The sequence below is a fragment of the Neohortaea acidophila genome (assembly GCF_010093505.1).
Source record: "Neohortaea acidophila strain CBS 113389 unplaced genomic scaffold BDY17scaffold_2, whole genome shotgun sequence".
NCBI classification, from domain to species: Eukaryota; Fungi; Ascomycota; class Dothideomycetes; order Mycosphaerellales; family Teratosphaeriaceae; genus Neohortaea; species Neohortaea acidophila.
This window is the reverse complement of record NW_022985511.1, coordinates 267,509-288,407: the sequence shown is the minus strand read 5'-3', so window position 1 is coordinate 288,407 and position 20,899 is coordinate 267,509. Positions and strand designations below refer to the sequence as shown.

At 57.4% G+C, this 20,899-nt stretch overlaps 10 protein-coding genes across 10 annotated transcripts; 5 read left to right on the top strand and 5 right to left on the bottom strand.

The window, feature by feature from the left end:
* Positions 1–313: 313 nt before the first annotated feature.
* Positions 314–1,774, bottom strand: BDY17DRAFT_245610 (uncharacterized protein; the record flags this gene model as incomplete). The annotated part of the gene is made up of 1 exon (XM_033730645.1): positions 314–1,774. A coding segment is annotated over one exon (1,461 nt), but the record flags the coding sequence as incomplete, so codon positions are not given.
* A 949-nt stretch (positions 1,775–2,723) lies between these two features.
* On the top strand, positions 2,724–3,257 carry BDY17DRAFT_238911 (uncharacterized protein; the record flags this gene model as incomplete). The annotated part of the gene is made up of 1 exon (XM_033730336.1): positions 2,724–3,257. A coding segment is annotated over one exon (534 nt), but the record flags the coding sequence as incomplete, so codon positions are not given.
* Positions 3,258–3,471: 214 nt separating this feature from the next.
* BDY17DRAFT_69612 (uncharacterized protein) lies at positions 3,472–5,162 on the top strand. Its single transcript, XM_033738620.1, has one exon. The coding sequence runs from the start codon at positions 3,764–3,766 to the stop codon at positions 4,949–4,951; it is 1,188 nt and encodes a 395-aa protein (XP_033592589.1). The 5' UTR covers positions 3,472–3,763; the 3' UTR covers positions 4,952–5,162.
* A 217-nt stretch (positions 5,163–5,379) lies between these two features.
* BDY17DRAFT_320853 (uncharacterized protein) lies at positions 5,380–7,638 on the top strand (the record flags this gene model as incomplete). The annotated part of the gene is made up of 3 exons (XM_033736515.1): positions 5,380–6,220; positions 6,279–7,473; positions 7,527–7,638. 3 exons carry the CDS (start codon positions 5,380–5,382, stop codon positions 7,636–7,638), a joined length of 2,148 nt encoding a protein of 715 aa, XP_033592588.1.
* Positions 7,639–7,989: 351 nt separating this feature from the next.
* On the bottom strand, positions 7,990–8,913 carry BDY17DRAFT_315007 (uncharacterized protein; the record flags this gene model as incomplete). Its single annotated transcript, XM_033735870.1, has 2 exons — positions 7,990–8,190; positions 8,320–8,913. 2 exons carry the CDS (start codon positions 8,911–8,913, stop codon positions 7,990–7,992), a joined length of 795 nt encoding a protein of 264 aa, XP_033592587.1.
* A 743-nt stretch (positions 8,914–9,656) lies between these two features.
* On the top strand, positions 9,657–11,484 carry BDY17DRAFT_320851 (uncharacterized protein; the record flags this gene model as incomplete). The annotated part of the gene is made up of 2 exons (XM_033736514.1): positions 9,657–11,344; positions 11,406–11,484. The coding sequence occupies 2 exons, from the start codon at positions 9,657–9,659 to the stop codon at positions 11,482–11,484; spliced, it is 1,767 nt and encodes a 588-aa protein (XP_033592586.1).
* Positions 11,485–11,605: 121 nt separating this feature from the next.
* BDY17DRAFT_245314 (Alpha/Beta hydrolase protein) lies at positions 11,606–12,778 on the bottom strand (the record flags this gene model as incomplete). Its single annotated transcript, XM_033730618.1, has 1 exon — positions 11,606–12,778. One exon carries the CDS (start codon positions 12,776–12,778, stop codon positions 11,606–11,608), a length of 1,173 nt encoding a protein of 390 aa, XP_033592585.1.
* A 571-nt stretch (positions 12,779–13,349) lies between these two features.
* On the top strand, positions 13,350–15,044 carry BDY17DRAFT_320849 (DNA photolyase, FAD-binding/Cryptochrome; the record flags this gene model as incomplete). The annotated part of the gene is made up of 2 exons (XM_033736513.1): positions 13,350–14,739; positions 14,803–15,044. The coding sequence occupies 2 exons, from the start codon at positions 13,350–13,352 to the stop codon at positions 15,042–15,044; spliced, it is 1,632 nt and encodes a 543-aa protein (XP_033592584.1).
* Positions 15,045–15,109: 65 nt separating this feature from the next.
* BDY17DRAFT_307593 (uncharacterized protein) lies at positions 15,110–17,468 on the bottom strand (the record flags this gene model as incomplete). The annotated part of the gene is made up of 6 exons (XM_033735126.1): positions 15,110–16,066; positions 16,126–16,356; positions 16,409–16,479; positions 16,537–16,736; positions 16,791–17,340; positions 17,393–17,468. 6 exons carry the CDS (start codon positions 17,466–17,468, stop codon positions 15,110–15,112), a joined length of 2,085 nt encoding a protein of 694 aa, XP_033592583.1.
* Positions 17,469–18,329: 861 nt separating this feature from the next.
* Positions 18,330–20,069, bottom strand: BDY17DRAFT_245801 (putative serine peptidase; the record flags this gene model as incomplete). Its single annotated transcript, XM_033730665.1, has 3 exons — positions 18,330–18,831; positions 18,886–19,291; positions 19,355–20,069. 3 exons carry the CDS (start codon positions 20,067–20,069, stop codon positions 18,330–18,332), a joined length of 1,623 nt encoding a protein of 540 aa, XP_033592582.1.
* Between the last annotated feature and the right edge of the window lie 830 nt (positions 20,070–20,899).

Sequence of the window (20,899 nt, the reverse complement as noted above, 5' to 3'; positions counted from 1 at the left end):
GCAGTTGGGCAGAAGCGTCGGTTTGTTCGTCGTCTGTGCCCTGGGATGATGCAGATGGAGGAGGCGTCGCATCCAGATCTTTCGCAAGGACGGATACGGCGGGGCTGCTGTCGCCAAGGTGCAGCATTGTCCTCCGCTTTAGCTCTTTCACCTGGGCCTGCAAAACTTCTGGCTCATCAATGCTGCCCTTCCTCTCGCGGAAGACATCCGCCTGCTCGCCTTCCGCCTTCTGCTGCTCCGGCGTGTCGTCTGAGGCGTTTGCCGTGGCATTGGTCGGCGTGCTCTTGCCAGCATTCAAAGCCAGACTCGCAGCGGGCACAACCCCACCGCCAATTCGCGCCCAGAACATCCTCTCTCTCAACCTTACCGCCTCCTCCCATGCTCCCTTTTCGCCGGCCTCGCCTTCCGCTCTCCACACTCCATCCCTCACCATTCGCAGAAAGCCAATGAAGTCGCCCGCCGCTCGCACGCGGCCTAGACAAAAGTCGCACAACGGGTAGCGAGAAGAATCGTCGCTCTCGGAGGTGCGGAAGGTGTGGCGCCGAATGTAAGGCTCCGTCTTGCGGCTCTCGGAACACAAAGAGCACGGGAAGACGGGTGCGTAGAGCTTCCAGGTGCTGCTCGGTGCCAGGGGTTCGACGAAGAGGGTGCCGTTGAGCAGAGCGGATAGGACGGAGCGCCGACTCAAGAAGGACAGTCCTGGTGCTAGATCGAGGCGCAGTGTTGGCTCCAGGTCTTCGAGAAGAACACGCTTGTAGAATTTGGTGTCTTTCAGAGCGGGCACGGGAGCTTGGTAGGCGGAAGTAGACGGGCTACTGGAATTGCTGAATGTGAAGGAGCCTGGCAGGCTTGGGGAAGAAGTATTCGCTGCGCTGGTGTTGTTTGGATTGGCATGCAAATTTGTGGAGCTGGAAGAGGTCGCCATGTTCCCGCTTGCGGATCGTGAGTGTGGAGGAGCTACCTTCTTCGCGGTCGAGATAAGTTCGGCGAAGTCGTTGTATGCTGCTACATCGTTCCGCATCACTGGTTGGATGAGATGCGAAAAGTATAGCGGATGGTTCGGAGGAACATCTGCTTGGTCTACAACAGGGCCTGCCAGCGGCACGTCGAATGCCCCTGAGTGGCGATTGACCGGGGTGGAGGGCATGCTGGCATCCCGTTGAGCGGCAATGTTCGTAGCGCTGCGCTCGAGCGCCTCCATGGTCGATTTCAAGTCTTGCAACTGCTCTTGTTGCGACGCGAGCAACATCTCTGTGTCGCTGAGCTGCGCTCGCACTTGCGATGTTCTCTTCTCGGCGGCTTCGGTTTCCCGTCTGGCCTCGGCGACCATCTTATTAGCCTCCTCGAACAGCGAGCCGGTCAGAGTCTCCACCTCGCTCTCGGTCTGCCTCTTGACTCTCTCCGCGCTCTCCCTCTTCTCCTTCTCCTGCGCCAATTCCGCTCGGATTTCGGCGATGGTGACATCCACCTCGCTCTTCTTCACGAGTACGCCTTGCGTCACAGCGTCAGTCAGGCTTTGTTTCTCCGCTCGCACCTTCTGCAACTCTTGTTGCGCCTTTTCCAGCTGATGCCGAGTGCTTTGGAGAGAGTCGTCGAGATTGGTCTGGTAGTTGATAGCGTTGATCAGTTTCGTGCTCAGCATGGAGACTTCTTTGGACAAGTCCGGCTTGTACGCGTCGCCGCCATTGGCGCTGCTGTGCGAAGGGGAGGGAGAAGGCGTGCGCGTGTCTACCGCCGCTCCATCGCGTCCCTTGGGGAGTGCCACACTAGTCATGTCTGCTTGCTCCTGGGCCTTCTCTTTGATCGCAGCAGTAGATTTGGACTTGTACAGGCCGCGGCCGAGGGTGAAGTTGCGGAATCGACCCTGCGAAGGGGTGGGGGATGGAGTGAGCGAACGGGCGACGGGAGGTGCTTGGGCGGATGGGGTGGTATTCGGGCTTAATGTCGAGGCGCCATTAGCCGGGGAGTCATTTCTGAGAAAGTCGAGTCGTCAGCGGATGCGGGTGGAAGGGAGGTCGATGTAGGATCAGGGATGCCGTACTCCGCCACGGTGAGACAATATCTTGGGGATCGCAGTACACGGGCGAGCCACGCACTGCCTTTGAAGTACGCTGCGGTCGAGAATTCGGGGGCGTCGGGGGCGGATGAAGATCAAGCTCGGCCGCCGTAGAGGAGATCTAAGAGGCCTGAGGTGGCGTACAATGTATTCGTAGTATTTGGTACGTCGCCGCGCTGGTTCACGTGGCTAGGAGCGGCGTGAGCGGCGCGTTGGGGTAGTAATGGCGTGGCGAGATGATGGGAATGGAGTTGGTAGAAGTGGATTGGCAGTGAAGAAGCGCGTCCTGAGAGAACGTGTGCAACGAGGACGGGAGAGGGCGTGCGCAATAAACTTCACGAGCCGTCCGGAGTCGACAGGCGCCACGACACGGAGGTGGAGCCCGCTAGCCCGCCAAGACGCCAGCAACCTCACTCGAATTGTGCGTGCACAAACCCATTCTTTCCAACGTCAACCATCCCATCTCGCACTTCCAACACGACTCGACGCACCAAACAAGTCTGTCAATCGTAGCGGAGGATCTCAACAAGCCGTCCATCTTGCAAAATATGCCCTCCTCCATCCAAACAGCTTGGCACAAGACAAATTCCGGTAGAGGGCTGGTACGATCTTTATGACCACTCAAGGCACTCCAGTTGACGCCTCGGGCGAATACCATGATCCCCTAGATGATGTATTTGGCTCTGCACCACCCTCGCCAGGTGCAGACAGGACAGTTCATCAGCCGACGGATCCATCAGACATCCCCCGATTGAGAAGCACGCATGTGACCAACGGCTACCGCGAAGGCATATCTGCGAGCAAATCAACGCACATCCAGGAGGGTTTCGATGAAGGCTACGCATTGGGTGCGGAGCTGGGGTTGAGAGTGGGTTGGTGTATGGGTGTGTTGCGAGGGGTTTTGCATGCTGTTTCGTCGTCGCACTCGAATACCTCTGCTACACCCAGCGTACCGGCAGCGGAAAATGCGAAATTGACTTCTTCGATCACAAGGGAGAGCGTACAGCAGATAATTCAGGATGCTGAGGAGGCGCTTACCATTCAAGCCTTGTTTGGCAAGGACTTCTTTGGCGAGGATGGCATTTGGCTGTACGATGTTCCTGGCCAGGAGTCTGGAGATGAGGGCAGTGTGACGTTTGCCCTTATCGCCGATGCGCACCCTCTGTTAACGAGATGGATGACAACTATTCGTGAAGTCGCGCTCGCCATCGGGCTGGATTTGCGATACGCAGACGCGTGAAGAAATGTCTAGCCGGCGATGCGAAATGGCAATCAAGGCCCGCATCGACAACTCGTTCACGCGTTATTCACACTGTTCATTGTGTGATCGTCTCGCATGCATTCTCCCTTCTCGCCCACTGGAAGCTCCGAGACGACCCCCACTGTGCAAACGCGTGGTCGCTCTTTCCTTTCTCGGGAAGCGACAATTGGAACGCACAATGACATAACACACAATCAAACCCAATCTGGACGCGTCTATTGTCGCACACAGCAAAGCCAAGACATCCTCCACGCCTCCGAAGTTTGCAGACAGTATTCTTCCAAATTCCAACATGTTTGTCTCGTTATAGCACACGCACGACCCCTTTCCACACGCCTCTCTTTCTCTTCGCCAACCGTACACTCCGGACACACGTTTGACTACACAGTACACAACACCCTTTGGTCAATTATCTCCACCTGCACTCATCACTGCACGCGGCAAGGATGAGCGACAGGGAGGGAGCAAAGGGCAAAGACGCGAAGACGAGCGAGGCGACCGAAGGAACGGAGGTTCGCGAGGACGTCGAAGGAGGTCTCGTGTACAGCTCTGAGACGATGCAGCGCACTTCTATCTTCAATTCCGGGGCGGTGGGGTTTCCGGCAACCCAGACGCAGGTCGATGTTGAGAGTACGAGATCGGCAGACGCGTCGTCGCCAGCCTCTGTACAGCTTGCCACCACGGACAACAAAGATTACGGCATCCAGGAAGAAGACGACAGCGACGAGGAAGACGGCGATGACGAGGAAGATGATGACAGCGAAGAAGACGGTTACAGCGAGGAAGGCGGCGTTGGTATACAACAGTCTCCTCCTCGCGCGTCACGGTTGAGCATTCTAGCTCCTATGTTGTATTCAGCACGTTATTATGCCGACCTCAACCGCGGCTCGGGAGGCCACGACTCCGCGAGCGAAGACGATGAAGAGATCACCCTGGGATCCTCCGACTCGGACGAGACAGCATCGCCATCCCCCACTCCTTCTCAGGACAGTACAGCGCAGATAGTCGTCGCACCCGCCACTATCGGACCTCTTCAGATCTGCGAGCACACCACCTGGTGCCACTGCCCGCGCGACGAAGCCACGGATCCTGACAACATCTTCCTCCACCTCTCGGAGTATGCACTGAACCGGATGGAATGGCCTATGCTAGCCGACCGCTCCACCCAAAAGATTCCGCTCCCAGAGCATGAGTTGACGAAAATTCATGTTGTCCCGCGGGTGAACGAGGCGCAACGCTCGTCCGACGTTGTACGCAGCAAGCTTCCAGTCATCGGTTTCGACAGCACCGAAGACTTGAAGCAGGCTGCGCGCACCTTGGTGGCGGAGATCAACCATCATTTCCCGCCAGCCTTCGTCACCGATGACACTTACTACGCTCCAATGATCGTGCACGTCCGCGATGTCATTACCCAATGGTTCCGCGACATGGACTACGAGGCCTTGGAGCGTAAGTTCGCGGAGCTTGTAGGGGACAAGAAAGACCTGATGCACCTGTTCCAGAAGTTTTTGCTCCCTCGCCTGAAGACCATCAGTCTTGCTGAGAGTGGGCTGGAGGAGAAGGATGAAGCGCAGAAGGCGGTGCAGGCTATGGTGGACGAGTTGGACAGCGCTCACCACGTCCAGTCATGTTGATTGAGAAGGATTCGATGGGGAAAGAGTATCGTGAACATCCTCTGTTAATTGCAGCAGCAGGATGGAAGAGACCGTTGCACGATTGCGCTTGGTTACGAGGTTGGAGAACTTGAGGTGGACATGCTTCACGCTGGATGAGGAAATGACTTCCATAGCAATGCAAAGGGCACCATTGTTCTTCACTTTGTGTGTCTCATGATTGCTTTCAGACTTTGACCTTCACTTGATGTTCGTATTGCCCCCCTACAGTACTAAATTGCCTAGTGTGGCGCACTGTCGCTGAAACACGCAGCCCGCCTCGTCATCGTGGCTGAGGCGAAAGCTTAAATCTACGTGAAACGTCTTGGGGAGACTTTGCCCAGTTCTTCTGCCGCATCGCCCAAGACAATCAAACGTCCATCACCAATTGACAAGACACCCATCGCAACATGTCGGGGGAGTACAATCGCAGCGAGTTCAATGGCGCCGAAGGCGACGCTCTCAATGGCGCCTCCGCCCCCAGCAGTCCCAACCCCAATATCAGCGCAACCACGCCCGGGCCCATCACCTCCACCTCTCCCCGCGTCGGCATCCCCAAGAATGTCGAAGATGTCATGTACTCAGATGTCGGCATCACCACCCTCCTCAGCCGTCTGAAGCAGAGCGTCGCCTCCGCGCGAGACTTCGCCGCCTTTCTGAAGAAGCGTTCCACCCTGGAGGAAGAGCAAGCCACGGGCCTTCGCCGCCTCGTTCGCACGCAGCAAGATGCTTTGAAACGTGTTGAAGTCAAGGCAGGCAGCTATGCGGCGCAGGTGGCCGAGGTGATGCGCGTGCACGAGCGCATGGCGGAGAACGGGATGCAATTCGCCCTCTCGCTGCACCAGATGCACGAGGATTTGAACGAGCTGTCCACAAATATGGAGCGGGGCAGGAAGCAGTGGAAACATGAGGGCCTGGATGCGGAGAAGCGCGCTTCGGACGCCGAGGCGGCCATGCTCAAGGCTAAGTCGCGATACGATGCGCTTGCTGAGGATTATGACCGCGCGCGCACCGGTGATACCAAGGGCTCAAGGAGGATCGGGTTGAAGGGTCCCAAGAGCGCGGAGCAGTATGAGTCGGATCTGTTGAAGAAGACTCAGCTTGCCGATCAGGAGTATGATGAGAAGGTCAGGCAGGCTTCCAGCCAAAGGGAGACGCTGTTGAACTCCGATCGGCCACGAGCTGTGAAGGCGCTGCTTGAGCTGATTCGGGAATGCGATTCTGCCTTGACGCTGCAGTTGCAGAAATTTGGTGAGTACACCCTCTGCGAAGCATGTTGCAAGTCCTTGAAACTAACTTTATACCTCAGCAACCTTCAATGAAAAGCTGCTGCTTGGGAATGGTTTAGCGGTGACCCCCTTGACCGACAGAGATGCGGCAGGAGGACCAAAGAGTCTGCGTGACACCGTGCTGGACATTGACAACGACACCGACTTCAACGCATTCGTCCGATCGCAGAAACTTCCCCCGCCGCCCGCCGAAATCAAATACCAGCGCCATCCTAGCCTCGCGCCCAAGACCCAACTGCCAACCCCTGCGGCAACCACGAATGACAGATCTGTGAGTGGTGGCTGGGCTCAACAACAGCAGCAATCTGGCCTGGGAGTGAACACTGCCGTGACCCCAGGCAGCCAACCAGCGAGCACCAATAACAGGCACGACTTCTTCGCCGCACCCGTCGTGCCACCATCGCGACCCTCGGGCGAGTACGGCCAGCGTCCGTCGACTGCGGGAAGATTCGATCAGCAACCCAGCTCCCCACAGGTGCAATCGCCGAATGTGCAATCTCCCAACAGCTTCGCCAGTCGCTACAACTCGCCGGCGGGGCCCCCGTACGGAGCTGGCGCCGCACCGCCGTACCCCAGCGACGTCCACCCCGCCGAAAGATCCATAACACCCTACCAGCAGCAACAGCAATCCACAGGCATCATCCCCGGCGCCAGCCCCCTCACCTCCCCCAACTCCCGACAATACGGCTCCCAAGCGCCAGCCCCGCAACACAATCTCCCACCCCTCCGGCCCGTCTTCGGCGTCAGCCTGGACGAACTCTTCAACCGCGACCAAATCGCCGTGCCCCTCGTCGTCGTGCAATGCATCCTCGCCGTCGACACCTTCGGCCTCGACGTGGAAGGCATCTACCGCCTCTCCGGCACAGCGTCGCACATCAGCACGCTGAAGTCGCAATTCGACCACGACAGCAGCCGCATCGACTTCCGCAACCCGGCGGCGTTCATGCACGACGTCAACTCCGTCGCCACGCTGCTGAAGCAATTCTTCCGCGACTTGCCCGATCCCCTGTTTACGCACGCGGGGTATTCCACCTTTATCGATGCCGCGAAGATCGAGTCGGATGAGCAGCGGCGTGATGCGCTGCATCAGGGCATCAATGATTTGCCGGATCCGAATTACGCGACGCTGCGGGCGCTTGTGCTGCATTTGAATCGCGTGATGCAGAACGAGGGCCGGAATCGCATGAGTAGTAGTAATTTGGCCGTGTGCTTTGCGTATGTTCCTCCGTTCACCCTTTGCAAACGAGTGTATTGCTAATGTGGTACAGACCTAGCCTCATGGGCACCCAGACTGGCCCGCAAATTGCCGATGCGGGCTTGCAGGCTCGCGTGCTGGATACGATTCTCGTTAATGCGACTGCTATCTTTGACGATGACTAGTTTTGCTTATGCTGGTGCATTGCTGTTGACTCGTGGGGAGCAGGCTCCTGCCTATGGAGGTTGGCAGACGGGATGAGACGGGCAATTGATGCATGTTTGATGACTGAGGTGTGGCATCTGAGCATTTAATCTACGACTGGCCTAGTTTCGACGAGTAGGACCATTGCTTTTGCAGAGCGCGACACAATACGCTGTGACGTACGTGAACGTTCGAGTGTTCAAATCTGCCTCATCTTCCCTCAGGCCTTTCCAGCGTCAGGCGAGTGGCCTTGGATCGGTCTCGGCGTCCTTTGATACTCCGCTCTGCCGGGCATTTCCAGCTTTCTCATTAGCGTCGCTGCTCCTCAAGTCTCACGCGTTCCCGTCCACCCCGTTGACCAAGCTCTCCGCACCGGCATCTTGAATCACCCAGTCCTTCACTCCACCCTTCCAATCGCTAATCCGCCCATCTTTAATCTTCACCACGACAACCCTCACCTCCTCGTCTTCGATATAACTCCCTCGCCCGCCGTCGCCCGCCCGACCATCAGCCGGACTCGTCCCAAACCCTCCCTCGTCCCGGTCGAATTGCACACTCAGCGCCCGCTGCTGCTGGAATCCCGAAGTAGGCCGCTCTCCTGCACTTGCGTCCTGTACACCGGGTGGAACAGACGGCGGGCCCGGGATCCTCGCCGAAGACACAGTATCCTCCTGCCCCGAGAAGGTATTATTGAGCAAATGCTGCTCTCTACACCACCTCTCCTCCGCCGTGCCGGGCTCCAGCACGCGCGCCTCGCCATTGATCGTGGCTGAAATGCTCGAGACGGCGGCGCTGTTCATCTGCATCAGCATGTTTGCTAGCGAACTCGCGCGTCCGCCGCCTGGACTGCGTTCGCGTCGCCCTGCGCCGCCACTGCCGGTTGAAGTGATGTTCGGTGGCCGCGTGCTGACCCAGTCGTGTACGAGGAGGCTGACATTAGGGTTCTGCAGGAGGTTGAGGGTTTTCTTGGAGGAGGGGTTGGATGTCATGATGATTGTCGGGCCGCGGGGGAGTTCGAGGGTTTGTTGTTGTCCTTGTTGGAGTTGAGGTGGGGGTCGCGCGTCCGGGGGGAGGTAGGTGTAGTTCATTAGTGAGACGTGGGGTTCATTGTTGTTGCAGGTTGCGAGATGGAGGAAGCGGGCGTTCTCGAGGCATGCAGCGACTTCTGGGGGGAGGCGGTCGGAGACGGTGCGGTTGGTGCTTGAGGAGCTTGTTTCCCATGCCAGGTGTGGCTGGGAGTCTGCTGTTGCTGGCATGATGGGCGGTGTCTTGTGCGTGATGTGTAGAGTGGAAAGATGGATGAAGACACGCTGGTGATGTGAGGGACCAGCACACCACCGGATGATGTAACCAGCTGTCGGAAGCGGCCGAGAGCTGCCATGGCGAGCGTTCAATGCATCACGACTACAGTACACCACCTTACTACTCACCACATTTGTTGAGGAATGGGAGTATACATTGTAAGCTCTTGAATCAGCTTCTTTTAGGCCCAGGTATAACTCTTTTGCAAAAGTGGGAGGTGGATGTATGGTAGAGGGAACATGCGGTAGTCCTCATTATCCCATCTGCATTGCTACTCTCATGCCACTTCGACATCCTATCAACTTTGACCACCTCTCGAGATGCTTCGTGTAAATCCGCGGTAAGATCAGCTGCATACACTATGCGCGTTGCTCGACATCTGGTTGGTTGTGGCCAGGTTGTGGCAAGCTTTGGCCGTTGACCGAACGCGCCTTCCCCCGCCATTTGGCGCGTGCCGATCTTGCTGACTGTACGCATCCTTCCCGCCGCCCATCATTGGTCGCGACGCCGCGGCCCAGAAGCTGGCTGGAAACATCATCCTGTTCTCCAACCCCGAGCTCCATATGTCCGCGTGAAATGTACGCGCGACTGCGCCAGGCAGACACGTTTCTCGTCACGCGAGTCCACGACGACCCACAACAGGCGCGACGGAGCACATGCGCCTGCTCTACCTCCATCTCCATCCCGCCGCAGCACCATGGACTCGACGTCCTTCTCTCCGACACACACCACCCCACGTGATGATGGAAACAGTCCCGCCGACACCAAAGCCAAGCGCAAATCCAGCTCATCGGCCGGCCACGAGGAAGAGAATGGCAAGAAAAAGCGGCGCAAGGTCAATCATGCCTGCGTCTACTGTCGCCGCTCACATATGACCTGCGACCTGGAGAGGCCGTGTGCGCGCTGCGTAAAGAGACACATTGGCCATCTATGCCATGACGAGCCCCGAGAACCTCAAAAGAAGAGCAAGAGTGACATGAGCCAGGCCGAGATTGCTCCTGCGCCGGACGGCGGTGTCAACAACGAGCTGGGAAGCATCAATGGCTCTTTCACCCAAGCTGCCGGTGATGCGCAAGGGAATATGGCAATGCCCGGGACAATGGGCGTGTCAACGGCTGCACCCCAGCTTCTCCAACCCACGCCCCTCTCGCCCGTCCAGCTGCAGCGAGTCACGGCCGCCGCCGCGGCCAACAACCTTCCCGCGACCTTCATGCCCAATGCCTTTGACTGGAGCAACGCGAGCATCCCCAACCAGTTCCAAGACATGCACCATCTCCACCCCAACTACATGTTCTCCACATCCGAGGTGACGAATGAGTATAACATGCTCAACGAATTCCTCAGCAACTCGCTTGTCGACGATGGCGCCCTCTTCAACTACGACAGCGATGCGCACCAGATGTTCGTCAACGATCCCCTCCTCGCCACCAGTTCCTTCAACGCCATGACGACCGGCGCGTCCGGTCTGCAGACGCCGCAACCCCAAACCCAACAACGACCCACCGCCGCACAACCCATGGCAGCCCCACCGCAACCCCAAGCAACAACAAACCAAGACCTCGCCCCGCCAACTACAGCAGCAGCACAGCTCAAAGCAGGCGAAGAAATTTCCCGCCCAAACTCCACCCTCCCCATCTCCGAACAAGACCTCAACAAATTCTACCTCACAGCCGCCGACCCGGACGGTCTTAGCAGCGCCGAAGACCGCCTGCACAAACTGCTGCAAGCAAAGTACGACGCCGGCATGCTGAAGCCCTTCAACTACGTCCAGGGCTACGCGCGCCTCAACGCCTACATGTCCAAGCACTTTTCCCGCGAGTCGCAGCTGCGCATCTTCCAGCAGCTTGATGGTTTCCGGCCGAAATTCCGCGAGGCTTCGCAGCGGCTGACGGATATGCAGCTTGTGCTGGTCGAGATGTGGTTTGAGCGGAGTTTGCTCGAGTACGATCGTGTGTTTGCGTCTATGGCCATTCCGGCGTGCTGCTGGAGGCGCACCGGCGAGATCTTCCGAGGAAATCGCGAGATGGCGGAGTTGGTAGGTGTCCCGTGGGAGAGTCTGCGAGACGGCAAGCTGGCGATCCACGAGATCATCGCCGAGGACAGTCTGGTGTCATACTGGGAGAAATTCGGCGCCATTGCTTTCGACCAGACGCAAAAAGCTATCTTGACTTCGTGTTCTCTGAAGAGGCCCAAAGGAGCAAAGGGCGGCTTTCAAGGGTATGGAAGTGGCGGCGACAAGGAGAGGATGAAGCGCAATGCTTCCTCCGCAGGCAAAAGTGGTGAAGGCAATGTAGCTGAGCGGGAGGGGTCGAATGCTGACGCGGCGGACGATGCGCCGGCCAAGTGTTGCTTTTCTTTCACCATTATGCGCGACAAGTACAGCATGTGAGTGAGCGTCCTAATAGGCGCATTGGGAAATATGGTTATGCTGACTTTTCATCCCTAGTCCTGCGCTGATCGTGGGGAACTTCTTGCCTATTATTCAACGGCCCTTTTGTACCTATCAAGCTTCGAGGCCTGTATAGGTGGAGCTGTGGACATTGACGGACACTTCATCCTGCGCTCATAACCTGGCGACATATGCCTCTCTAGGTATGCAGCGAAGTGTGCACACAAAAGTATAGCTTGTACATACGAAAGTGGGAGCTACTTCTCCCAATGCTTCCCCACCACCTCCTTCACATCCTCCACCATCCCCACCGGATCCTCCAAACACGCAAAATGCCCCGCGTAATCCCGCTCCTTATACCACACCAACTTCCCCGTCCGCTCCACCGCCCGTCGACTATTCGGTGCAGTATCATACCACAAGCTCGTATACCCAAACGGACACTTGATCCGGTTCGCCTCCTCGGTCGCATACTGCGCGAACAAATGATGCGGCACATTCTCATAGTAGATCAAACCCGAGGAGGCAATGCAGTCGGTGAAGTAGTACAAACACACGGTCGTCAGGATGTGCTCTTTCCATTTTGGCGAATTGTGGATTGCGGGGTTGGATGCTTCGTGGTACTTTTCGCCCACAAAGGCCAGCAAGCCGATGGGGTTGTCTTGCAGCATCCAGCCTAGGGTCTGCGGACGTGTGCGCATCAGCACCGCATAGCCGACGTGATTGGTGCGCCAGTCTACGCCTTTTGCTCGAGCGCCTTTCTCCCGCTCGGTGAGGTCGGAGTCCGTGAGGTGCTCTGGTAGTGCGCCGGGGCAGTAGTTGAGGTGCAGCACTTTGCAGGCGTAGGCGCGGTTGGCGGCGAGTTCGCGCGCGACGAATTGGCCCCAGTCGCCGGCTTGGACGGCGTAGGCGCTGTAGCCTAGGCGCTGCATGAGGGTGTGGAAGACGCGGGCGGTGTCTTTGACTGTCCAGCCGCGGCGGGCGGGTGGGGAGGAGAAGCAGAAGCCTGGGAGGGAGGGGACGATGCAGTGGAAGGAGGGGCCATCGGTGTTGTTACCTTCACATAGAGGTGGGATGACTTCGCTGAATTCGTGAAAGGAGCCGGGCCAGCCGTGGAGGAGCAGGATGGGGATTGCGTTGGGGTTGGGGGACCGCTGGTGGATGAAGTGGATGTCGAGGCCTTCGATGTGCGTTTTGAAGTGCGGGAACTGGTTGAGCTTTTCTTGCGCTTGCGTCCAGGAAAAGTCGTTTAGCCAGTATTGCGTGAGGTCCTGGGCCCATTGGGTCGGGAGGCCGTAGTCATCTCCGGTGTTTGGAACGACATCTGTTGTTGGGTGTCGGATGTCCTTGGTTAGCAGTCTTGTGTACAGACGATCGATTTCAGCCTGGGGAATGTCGACGCGGAAGGGAGTGATTTCCTCGGAAGACATTGCGAGGGGACCAGCAAGGATAGATAGAGTATCGGAGCAACGGAGGTGGGAAAGATGGTCTATCTCCAGTGATGGATGTACAACTTAAGTCGATGGGCCAAACGCTGCAATCGAGCAAGCTGCTATCTCTCAATCATCGAGTATGCGTTGATCAATGAGATACAGCGAGTCGCGTGAATGCTGGCTGCTCTCCACCTTGAGGTGAGGTTGCCGGGGTCAGGCTGGTCACGTGCAGCGCACAGGCCAATGACGCCCTGCAGCGCGCCGACTCCACCTCCATCATCCATTGCGGACCCTCCATCTGATCGGACGAAACCAAGATCTTGACTGGTCGTCGATCCGATCGCCAAGCACCATCGAGCCATCATCTGGCCATTACTCTGGCCGTGGTAGGCTGCCCAGGAATAAATCATTCAAGCGCCGACGCAGGTACAGAAAGTCCCTTTCTTTTCACAATCCTCCTTGCCCGTTGTTGATGTTTGCCTCTTTGCGCTGCTTCCACTCATTGCCATCTACCAGTCCCATCAACACTGTCATATTACGTCGACAGTTTGCTCAATCCGTTTTGACTATGGCACCCAAACGTAAGAAGCAGGCGCGCTCCAACAGTGCTACGGAGGAAGACCCGGCGTTGAAACGGCCAACGCCAAAGCGTGCCAAAGAAATCGACGCCAACACGCCTTACGATCAATTGGATGAGCTTCTGGAGAAGAACAATTCAGATCACAAACCGCGCAATGTTCTCCACTGGTTTCGATCCAAAGATCTCCGGCAAGAAGACAACAAGGCCCTCCATCAAGCCTCGCAAAAGGCAAAGGAGGGCAGCGGCAGCCTGATCACCATGTATCTGCACAGCCCCAAGGATCTCGAGTGGCACGGCACATCGCCAGCGCGCATCGACTTCCTCCTCGAGAGCTTGCGCATTCTCCAGAAACAACTTGAGGATAAGCACATCCCGCTTACCGTTGTGGAAGTCCCGGAGCGCAATCAGAAGACGGAGAAGGTGCTCCAGTTCGTCAAAGACAACAACGTCTCTCACATCTATGCCAACATGGAGTACGAGGTCGATGAGCTCCGTCGGGACATCACTGTTGCCAAAGCGGTTCAAGCGGCGCAAGACCTGTCGTTTGAAGTGCTGCACGATCAAACCGCCATGGAGCCCACTCTCCTCACCACCAACGCGGGTGGGCCCATTCAAGTCTTCACGCCTTACCACAAAGCGTGGCTGTCGGAGACGAAAGCGAACCCATCGCACTACGACACCGTTCCAGCCCCAGAAGCCAACGACAAGAGCACTGCATCCTCCTTGAAGAAACTCTTCGGCTCCGCAATACCCGACCTCCCAGAGACCAAGAACTTTGCCTCCAAAGACGAACAAAACCGTCTGCGCAAACTCTGGCCTCCGGGCCACGAAGCCGGCATGCAACGACTAGACCACTTCCTCAACAAAAAGGTCTCCCAATACGCCGCTCACCGCATCGAACCCGCTAAAGACAACTCTAGTCGCCTATCCCCTTACTTCTCTGCCGGCATCATCTCCGTCCGCGAAGTCCTGCAAGCCACACAGAAATGGAACAAAGGCGCGCACTTCGACGACGGCGATGTCGGCGTCGATTCCTGGGTGCGTGAAATCGTCTTTCGCGAATTCTACCGCCACATGATGATCATCAAGCCTCACGGCTCCATGAATATGCCACAGAATTTGAAATTCGACTTCGTGCAGTGGGAGGAGGACGAGGAAGGGTGGGAGAAGTGGTGTGAGGGTAAGACGGGCGTGCCGTTTGTGGATGCCGGGATGCGGCAGTTAAATCACGAGGCGTATATGCATAATCGCCTGCGAATGAACACGGCGTCTTACCTGCGCGGGAACCTGCTGATCGATTATCGACGGGGGGAGAGGTATTTCGCCGAGCATCTGGTTGATTGGGACATGTCGAATAACACCAACGGGTGGGAGCCGAGTAAGTCATGGCCCGTACCGAATCTCACTCATCAAATGGCTATAGTACTAACTACTGAACTAGATTACACCATGTTCAACCCCATCACGCAGGCGGAGAAATGCGACAAGAACGGCGACTACATCCGCAAATGGGTCCCGGAGCTGAAAGACGTCCCAGGTAAAGCTATCTTCGCCCCTTACGATCGACTTTCGAAGGAAGAGTTCCAGAAGCTGGGCTACCCCGAGCCGCACGTCAACTTCGACGAGACGGCGCAGCGAGCGAAGGAACGGTACAAGCGCGACTTGCACAGTGCGGATATCTAGACCTTCATAAAGACAAGAACGAGTGTGTCTGTCTTCCTATTCAATCCATTCTTCTCTGTGGTTTCTCACTTCAAGCTGATTGTCGGCAACTCCGTCATCCGCAACTCCGCACTGCCATACGGCACCAACTTCGCCTCAAACGTATCGCCCAAGCACTTCCTCTCGCTCAACGGAATCGGCCATCCAGGCGTAGAGCCCAAGAAAAGAGGCCAATCAATCAAACACGCCTGCACAGTCATGTAGAAGGGCGGATTGCCAGGCGCAAAGATCGGCGTCGGCAGCGAGCCAGGGGCAGAGGCGCCATCCGCCGCACTCGCGTTCGCAGCATGGTAGACGAGCGTGCTGGGGTCGACGGCCATGTTCCACTCGGTGGTGTTGAGCATGACGTAGTCGCGCGACTGCGGCGGCGCGTAGTCGGCCGGGTACAGTTCTTGGGTGTAGTAGTTGTGCGGGCCGGTGGAGGTGACTTCGCTGCCTATGTGCGCTGCGTACAGCACTTGGCCGCGGAAGACGGAGATGGTGTCGTTGGCGCGCGGCTCCGTGCGGATGTTGGGCGTCGTGATGCTGTATTTGAGGGTGGATTTGCCGGCTGGGAGGCTCGTTTTCGTGAGGCCCGTGGCTGCGTCGAAGCTTGATGAGGTTGAGGCGTCGCTGGCGGTCAGGGTGGAGCCTGGAGACCAGCCGGGTTGGCGGACGTAGAAGTCGAAGCTTGCGGTGCTGGAGACGGTGTAGTAGAGGTCGTCGTCGAAGGGGTAGTTGGTATTGCATTCGACTGTCACTTTGGCCCCGTTCCCTAGGGTGGTGGTGACGGTCGTAGGGCTCAACAACGCGTGGAGCAGACCCGCATCGCCGAGAGTGAGATAGGCGCTCTGAGTGAATTTAGGAAGACCTTGCGGATGGTTGACGGTGCAGCAGGGGTAGTTTGGTTCCAGACCGAACGTCTGTCCGACGGTGTTCACGTCGTAGAATGGGGTCTCGCTGAGATTCTTCGAGTAAGGCTGATTCGGCTGAGACATGTAGACCTGTGGTTGAAGAGTCAGTTCCCAGGAACGAATGAGGGAGCTACTGGGGATCGTCATACGTGTGCCCACCAGTCACCAGTCATTGCACCGGGGAGAGCGTTGTAGGCCGCCAGCTCTGCGCCGTCCGCGAAAAAGCCATTGCCCAGAGCACGGTAGTTGTACGCTTGGGAAAAGATGACTTCCACGGCAGTACAGGTTTCCGAGCCGTAATACGGATTGACGCCGTCTTCACGCTCGTCGGCCAGGACCGTCCCCGAGGCTGCACCATGGTACTTCATCGTCCAGTTCACCTGAATCGAACTTTAGCTACGCGGAAAGGTGTCTCTAGGACTCTTGCCATACCCCATCGATTGCCGTCTGGATCAGACTGTCGTTATAAGTGTAGCGTCGAATGACGGCGGCAGCCTTCAGACCTGAACACGTTCGTCAGCGCTACTTGACTCGCAAGTACATAGCACGGCTTGACTCACCTTCTCCAACGTTGACACCGTGCAAGAATTGAAAGTACTCATTCGTAAGTCGATTCGGCACGGTGTACAGGTCTTGGTAGATGTACGTCCCCCATTTGAAGTAATTCTCCCACTTGTAGCCGTAGTGATGGAGTAACTGCATGTTCTCCAGCAACATAGCTTCTTGGCCCATGGGATGCTTATCGTAGAGCCATTGCAAGCTGGACGCCAATCGTCAGCGCGTGAGGTACGTTATGATACGAGGACAAACTCACCTGACCATCATATCCTGCGTCCGGGACCGAAACCAAAAATAGTACCCAGCGTCCAGCACGCCATCAGCCTGCTGCACAATCCCCGTCCCGTTGTCCTTGAGCATGGTATTCATCAGCTTGTTGAAGTTATGCATCGCCGTCACAATCGGCTCCTCCCAAGTGGCATTCGCATCAACTAAATTCGTCCAGCCCAGGAACAGCAGCGTCCGCGCCCACAACAAGCGATACCCTCCCTTCTCCGGCCCAATCCAGCCATCGGGCGCGACTTTGTGCTGCAGCACGTACTCCGTCGATGCGTGCACTTGGTCTTTGAGGCGTTGATTGTCGAGGCCGTAGGCGAGAGGCACCAGCCCGTTGATCCAGTAGGGGTAGGCCTCGTTGAGCCCGCTGTACTCCTCCGTGCCGTTGAGCCACGAGGACTTGTGCACGAATTCGTAGAAGTCGTAGAGGTGGCCTGCTAGGCCGGCGGCTTCGGTTTCCATCTCGGCGCGTAGCCAGCCATTGGGGCTGATGCTGCCTAGGGGAATGTCTTGATATGCGAACGGGACCACTAGGGGAGGCGTCAGTATGGTGACCCTGTGTGAGTTGTGAGAAGGACTGACAAGGCTTGGAAGTGCTAGCCTCGCTGCATTGCAGCACGAGGCTGGAGGCAAGAGATAATGTCCGGAGGTTGACCATTGTGCAACGAAACAGGCATTGAAAGCAGACTTGTCATCGCTGGGTGATCGGGGCAGAACGAAGATCCAGCGCTATATACCCAGATCACACACCTCCTCCTCCTGCTCACCGGACGAAGTCGCTTAGGCCCCCTCTCCCCCATAGCGTGTGACGATCTGCGCAGTATGACATCCCTCCGCCCTCCACCGTCGACGATAAGATACACCCGGGAAGCGGACATGTTGATCGCAGTCGAAAGCGATGCACCCTCCGGGCTCACAAGGCCGCATATCAACGCGAATGATGTAATGAGCAAGGCAAAGCGTCCACATCCCGACCCCAGGTTCACGCACTCATCCACTTGAAGCGGGGAAGCTGCTGGCACGCGATGGAAAGCAGGCAGTGAAGCCAGCGTAGCCCAAACCCACTTCCCCAGTTGATGGACGGGATTGGCGATCCGATAGAGCGGTCGGATCAGATTGTCGTTGGTGGATGGAGGAGAAAGGCGGACGAGCCTTCCGCCCTCGCGCGGAGTCCCCTTCCACGGATGCGCGGGTCAGCACTTGGATCTGCGGCGCAAGGGTGTGCGCTATCCCCACACTATATTCAGGGACGGAATGCATGCATGCGCTACTCCAGCGTCATCGCTAATTCTTGATTTTAGGCACGTGAGGGGGGATTTGGGCGTTGCTGTCGAGTCAGCAAGTCGGAGAGTCTAGAAGAAGCGAAAGGACTCTATCGCTTGATTGTAGGGTAGTTTTAGCGAAACGCTCTCTTTGAGCGAGGAATGAGACGACAATGAGGAATAACGATTGTATCTGCTATGCATAAAGTATCTACAACTTTTGTCCGATGCTTTTCTCTTACACTCTACTGCCCGTATTACCAGCCTCCGCCGTTGGAGCCACCCCAGCCTCCGTTGTTGGAGCCAGGCCACTCCTTGAGGAAGCCAACGAGCTGCGAAATCTCCGCGTCTTGCACAGCCTTGACACCGGGATTGGCCAGGCCGTTCTGCGTGAGGAGATCTGTGCAGTGTCCACCGTCGGGAACCATGTTCACGGGGAGTCTGGCGGTGCTCTGAAGCGGGCCGCCGGGGCGGTAAGTCGAGGAGACGGTGGCATCACGCCACGGGTCGAATTGGCCGTTCGTGTAGACCAATCTTGTAACATTGGTGATCTCCCATCCTCCTGTCCAAGTGTTGACCTCTGTCTCTGTGCGACCCTCGGCGATGCCGTAGGTCTGGCCTTGCGGGCCCTTGGGGAAGAAGAGCTCGCACTGGCGGGTGGAGTACTGAGCGGTGACGTAGCGGGAGGCGAGGGTGGGTTGGCCAGCGGGCGCGCCGTCTTGCCAGTAGCCGAAAGGCTGGTTGCAGAGCATCCAGTACCTGTGTGTCATGTCAGCTGCCTTGCCAAGTCAGGGCGGGCTCAATTACACTCACCATTGGAGGTCAATGGTATTGTTGAGGGTGCGGTCGGTGTAGAAGGGGCTGTCGGCATTGTAGGTGTTGTAGCAACCCACGCTGCTGTTGGAGCTCCACACCGGGTAGTTGTAGGCGGCGCAGGAGCCCGGAAGGTACACCTCGCTGAACCACTTGGCGTAACCGGCGAGGGCCTTGCTCAGACCGACACCGCCGGCGCCCGGCAACTGAGAGGGGCTCGTGGTGTTTGTGGTGTTCTCGGCATTCTCGACGTAGTCGCAGAAGGTGAAGAAGGCGGAGGGCAGGAAGAATTGGCGTTCTTGCCAGAGCCACGGGCCATTTTCGATGGCCGCGCCAAAGTCACCGGGGTGCTCGATGGCCTCGAGGCCGAAGGACTTCTTCAAGGCGGTGACCTCGCTTGCGGATCCTACAGCGTGTTGTTAGCATATCCGAGAAGTGACGAAATAAGATCATATCGGTGTGATCGTACCTTTCGCGAAGACCGAGTCAATGTGGTCGAGAACAAGGTTGACATCGGTGCTGCAGTTCTGCGGCATACCCGCCTGGACGGGGGTAAAGTACTCCCAGAAGTTGGAGATGGCCTGGACGGGCCCGCTGGTGGCAAGGCCAGTCCAGAAAGTGCCGGGGGCCAAGTCGAAAGTCCAGGCGGTGAGAGCGCCGGAGTACGAACCACCGATGAGGACCCAGGGGACATCCTTGGCGTTCGTGGCCGACTTCGCAAAGGGCAGCTTCACGTTGTTGGCAAAGTAGGTGAGATCCTGGATGTTGTTCTCGAGGGTGAGGTAGGACATGTTGGCGGTGGAGAGGTAGGTGTAGGGGGAGGAAGTGCCCCAATACCTGTGCTCGAGCAGGATGGTGGCGGCGCCGACTTCCTGGGCGACGAGGCCGTTGAGAGTCTGGTTGGTCAGGTAGCCCTGGTAGCCGTCGGCGGAGATCTCGCCGGGAGTCATCATGATGACCGGCGAGCCGGGGCCCTTGTAGTAGTCGGTGTACCACCAGTAGCGCTGCTTGAATGTGCCCAACGAAGGGTTCGCATGATCGATTAACTGGTCAAAGTGCGCGAGGGTGCCGGGGACCTTGGTGGCATTGGAGTTGGCCGGGTCAACGCCGACATAGCTAGGGAGAGGCGGGACGGCAAAGGCAGTGAGCGCAGTGCTCAACAGCACGTAGAGAGAGGAACGCATGATTGCAAGTCGTCCAGCTCCAAGGTGGTCGGGATGGCAAACATCCTGGCCGCAGAGGGGCGACGCCCGCCCTTACATAGTTTTCCCATGCTGGACTATCCTCGCCACGCTACTGCAAATCTTTGGTCCCAGATGCAGCGGACCCAATGCGCGCGCAGTCGGTGTCGTTGGTGTGGCCCATGCGCGCTCTATACTAATCCACAATCCGACGTTTCTGGAAGGTGAAAAGTAGTCGATTGGCGCGTCGACGGCAAACCCTAATTTCCGGAGGTATCATCCGTCCCAGCCGGGCATTTTCTGCTCGTCGTGATAGGCACCGCCACCTCATTGCTTCAATTTTGCCCGTCGCCGTATCATTTCGGTAGATATGTCGCGCGCAAGTGTACCCAAGCATCTACCCCGTGGAGAGCCAAGGCCTTGGTTATCCGAGGCGTGGGGTGGGCGTGATGCCCCGTAGTCCTGACTCGCCACCGTGCCCACGTAACCCCAGGTCGTGTGGTCGTATGTAACTCTTCCCGACCTGCATAAGTAACAAATAAAGTGGCGAAGCTTTCACCAGGGTCCGGCATTAGTCTCTGAGCCTCTCGGTCTTGTGCCAGCATTTGCCGCATTTGCTCACTACTCCGAGCCAGCACTTGCGGTCAAGCTGCTTGCTTCTCTCACACATTGTGAGTGTGAAGGCGTCGTTGCTGCGATGTTCGACAAGAATACCCCATTTGCTCAATTTTCCGCCCTGGCTAGCCGACCCGTACACAAACTAGGCAGCAGTCTGGGCCTGCACGTGTGGGGGCGGGCGATGGTGTGAAGCCGGCTTTGGTCTGATCCACTGA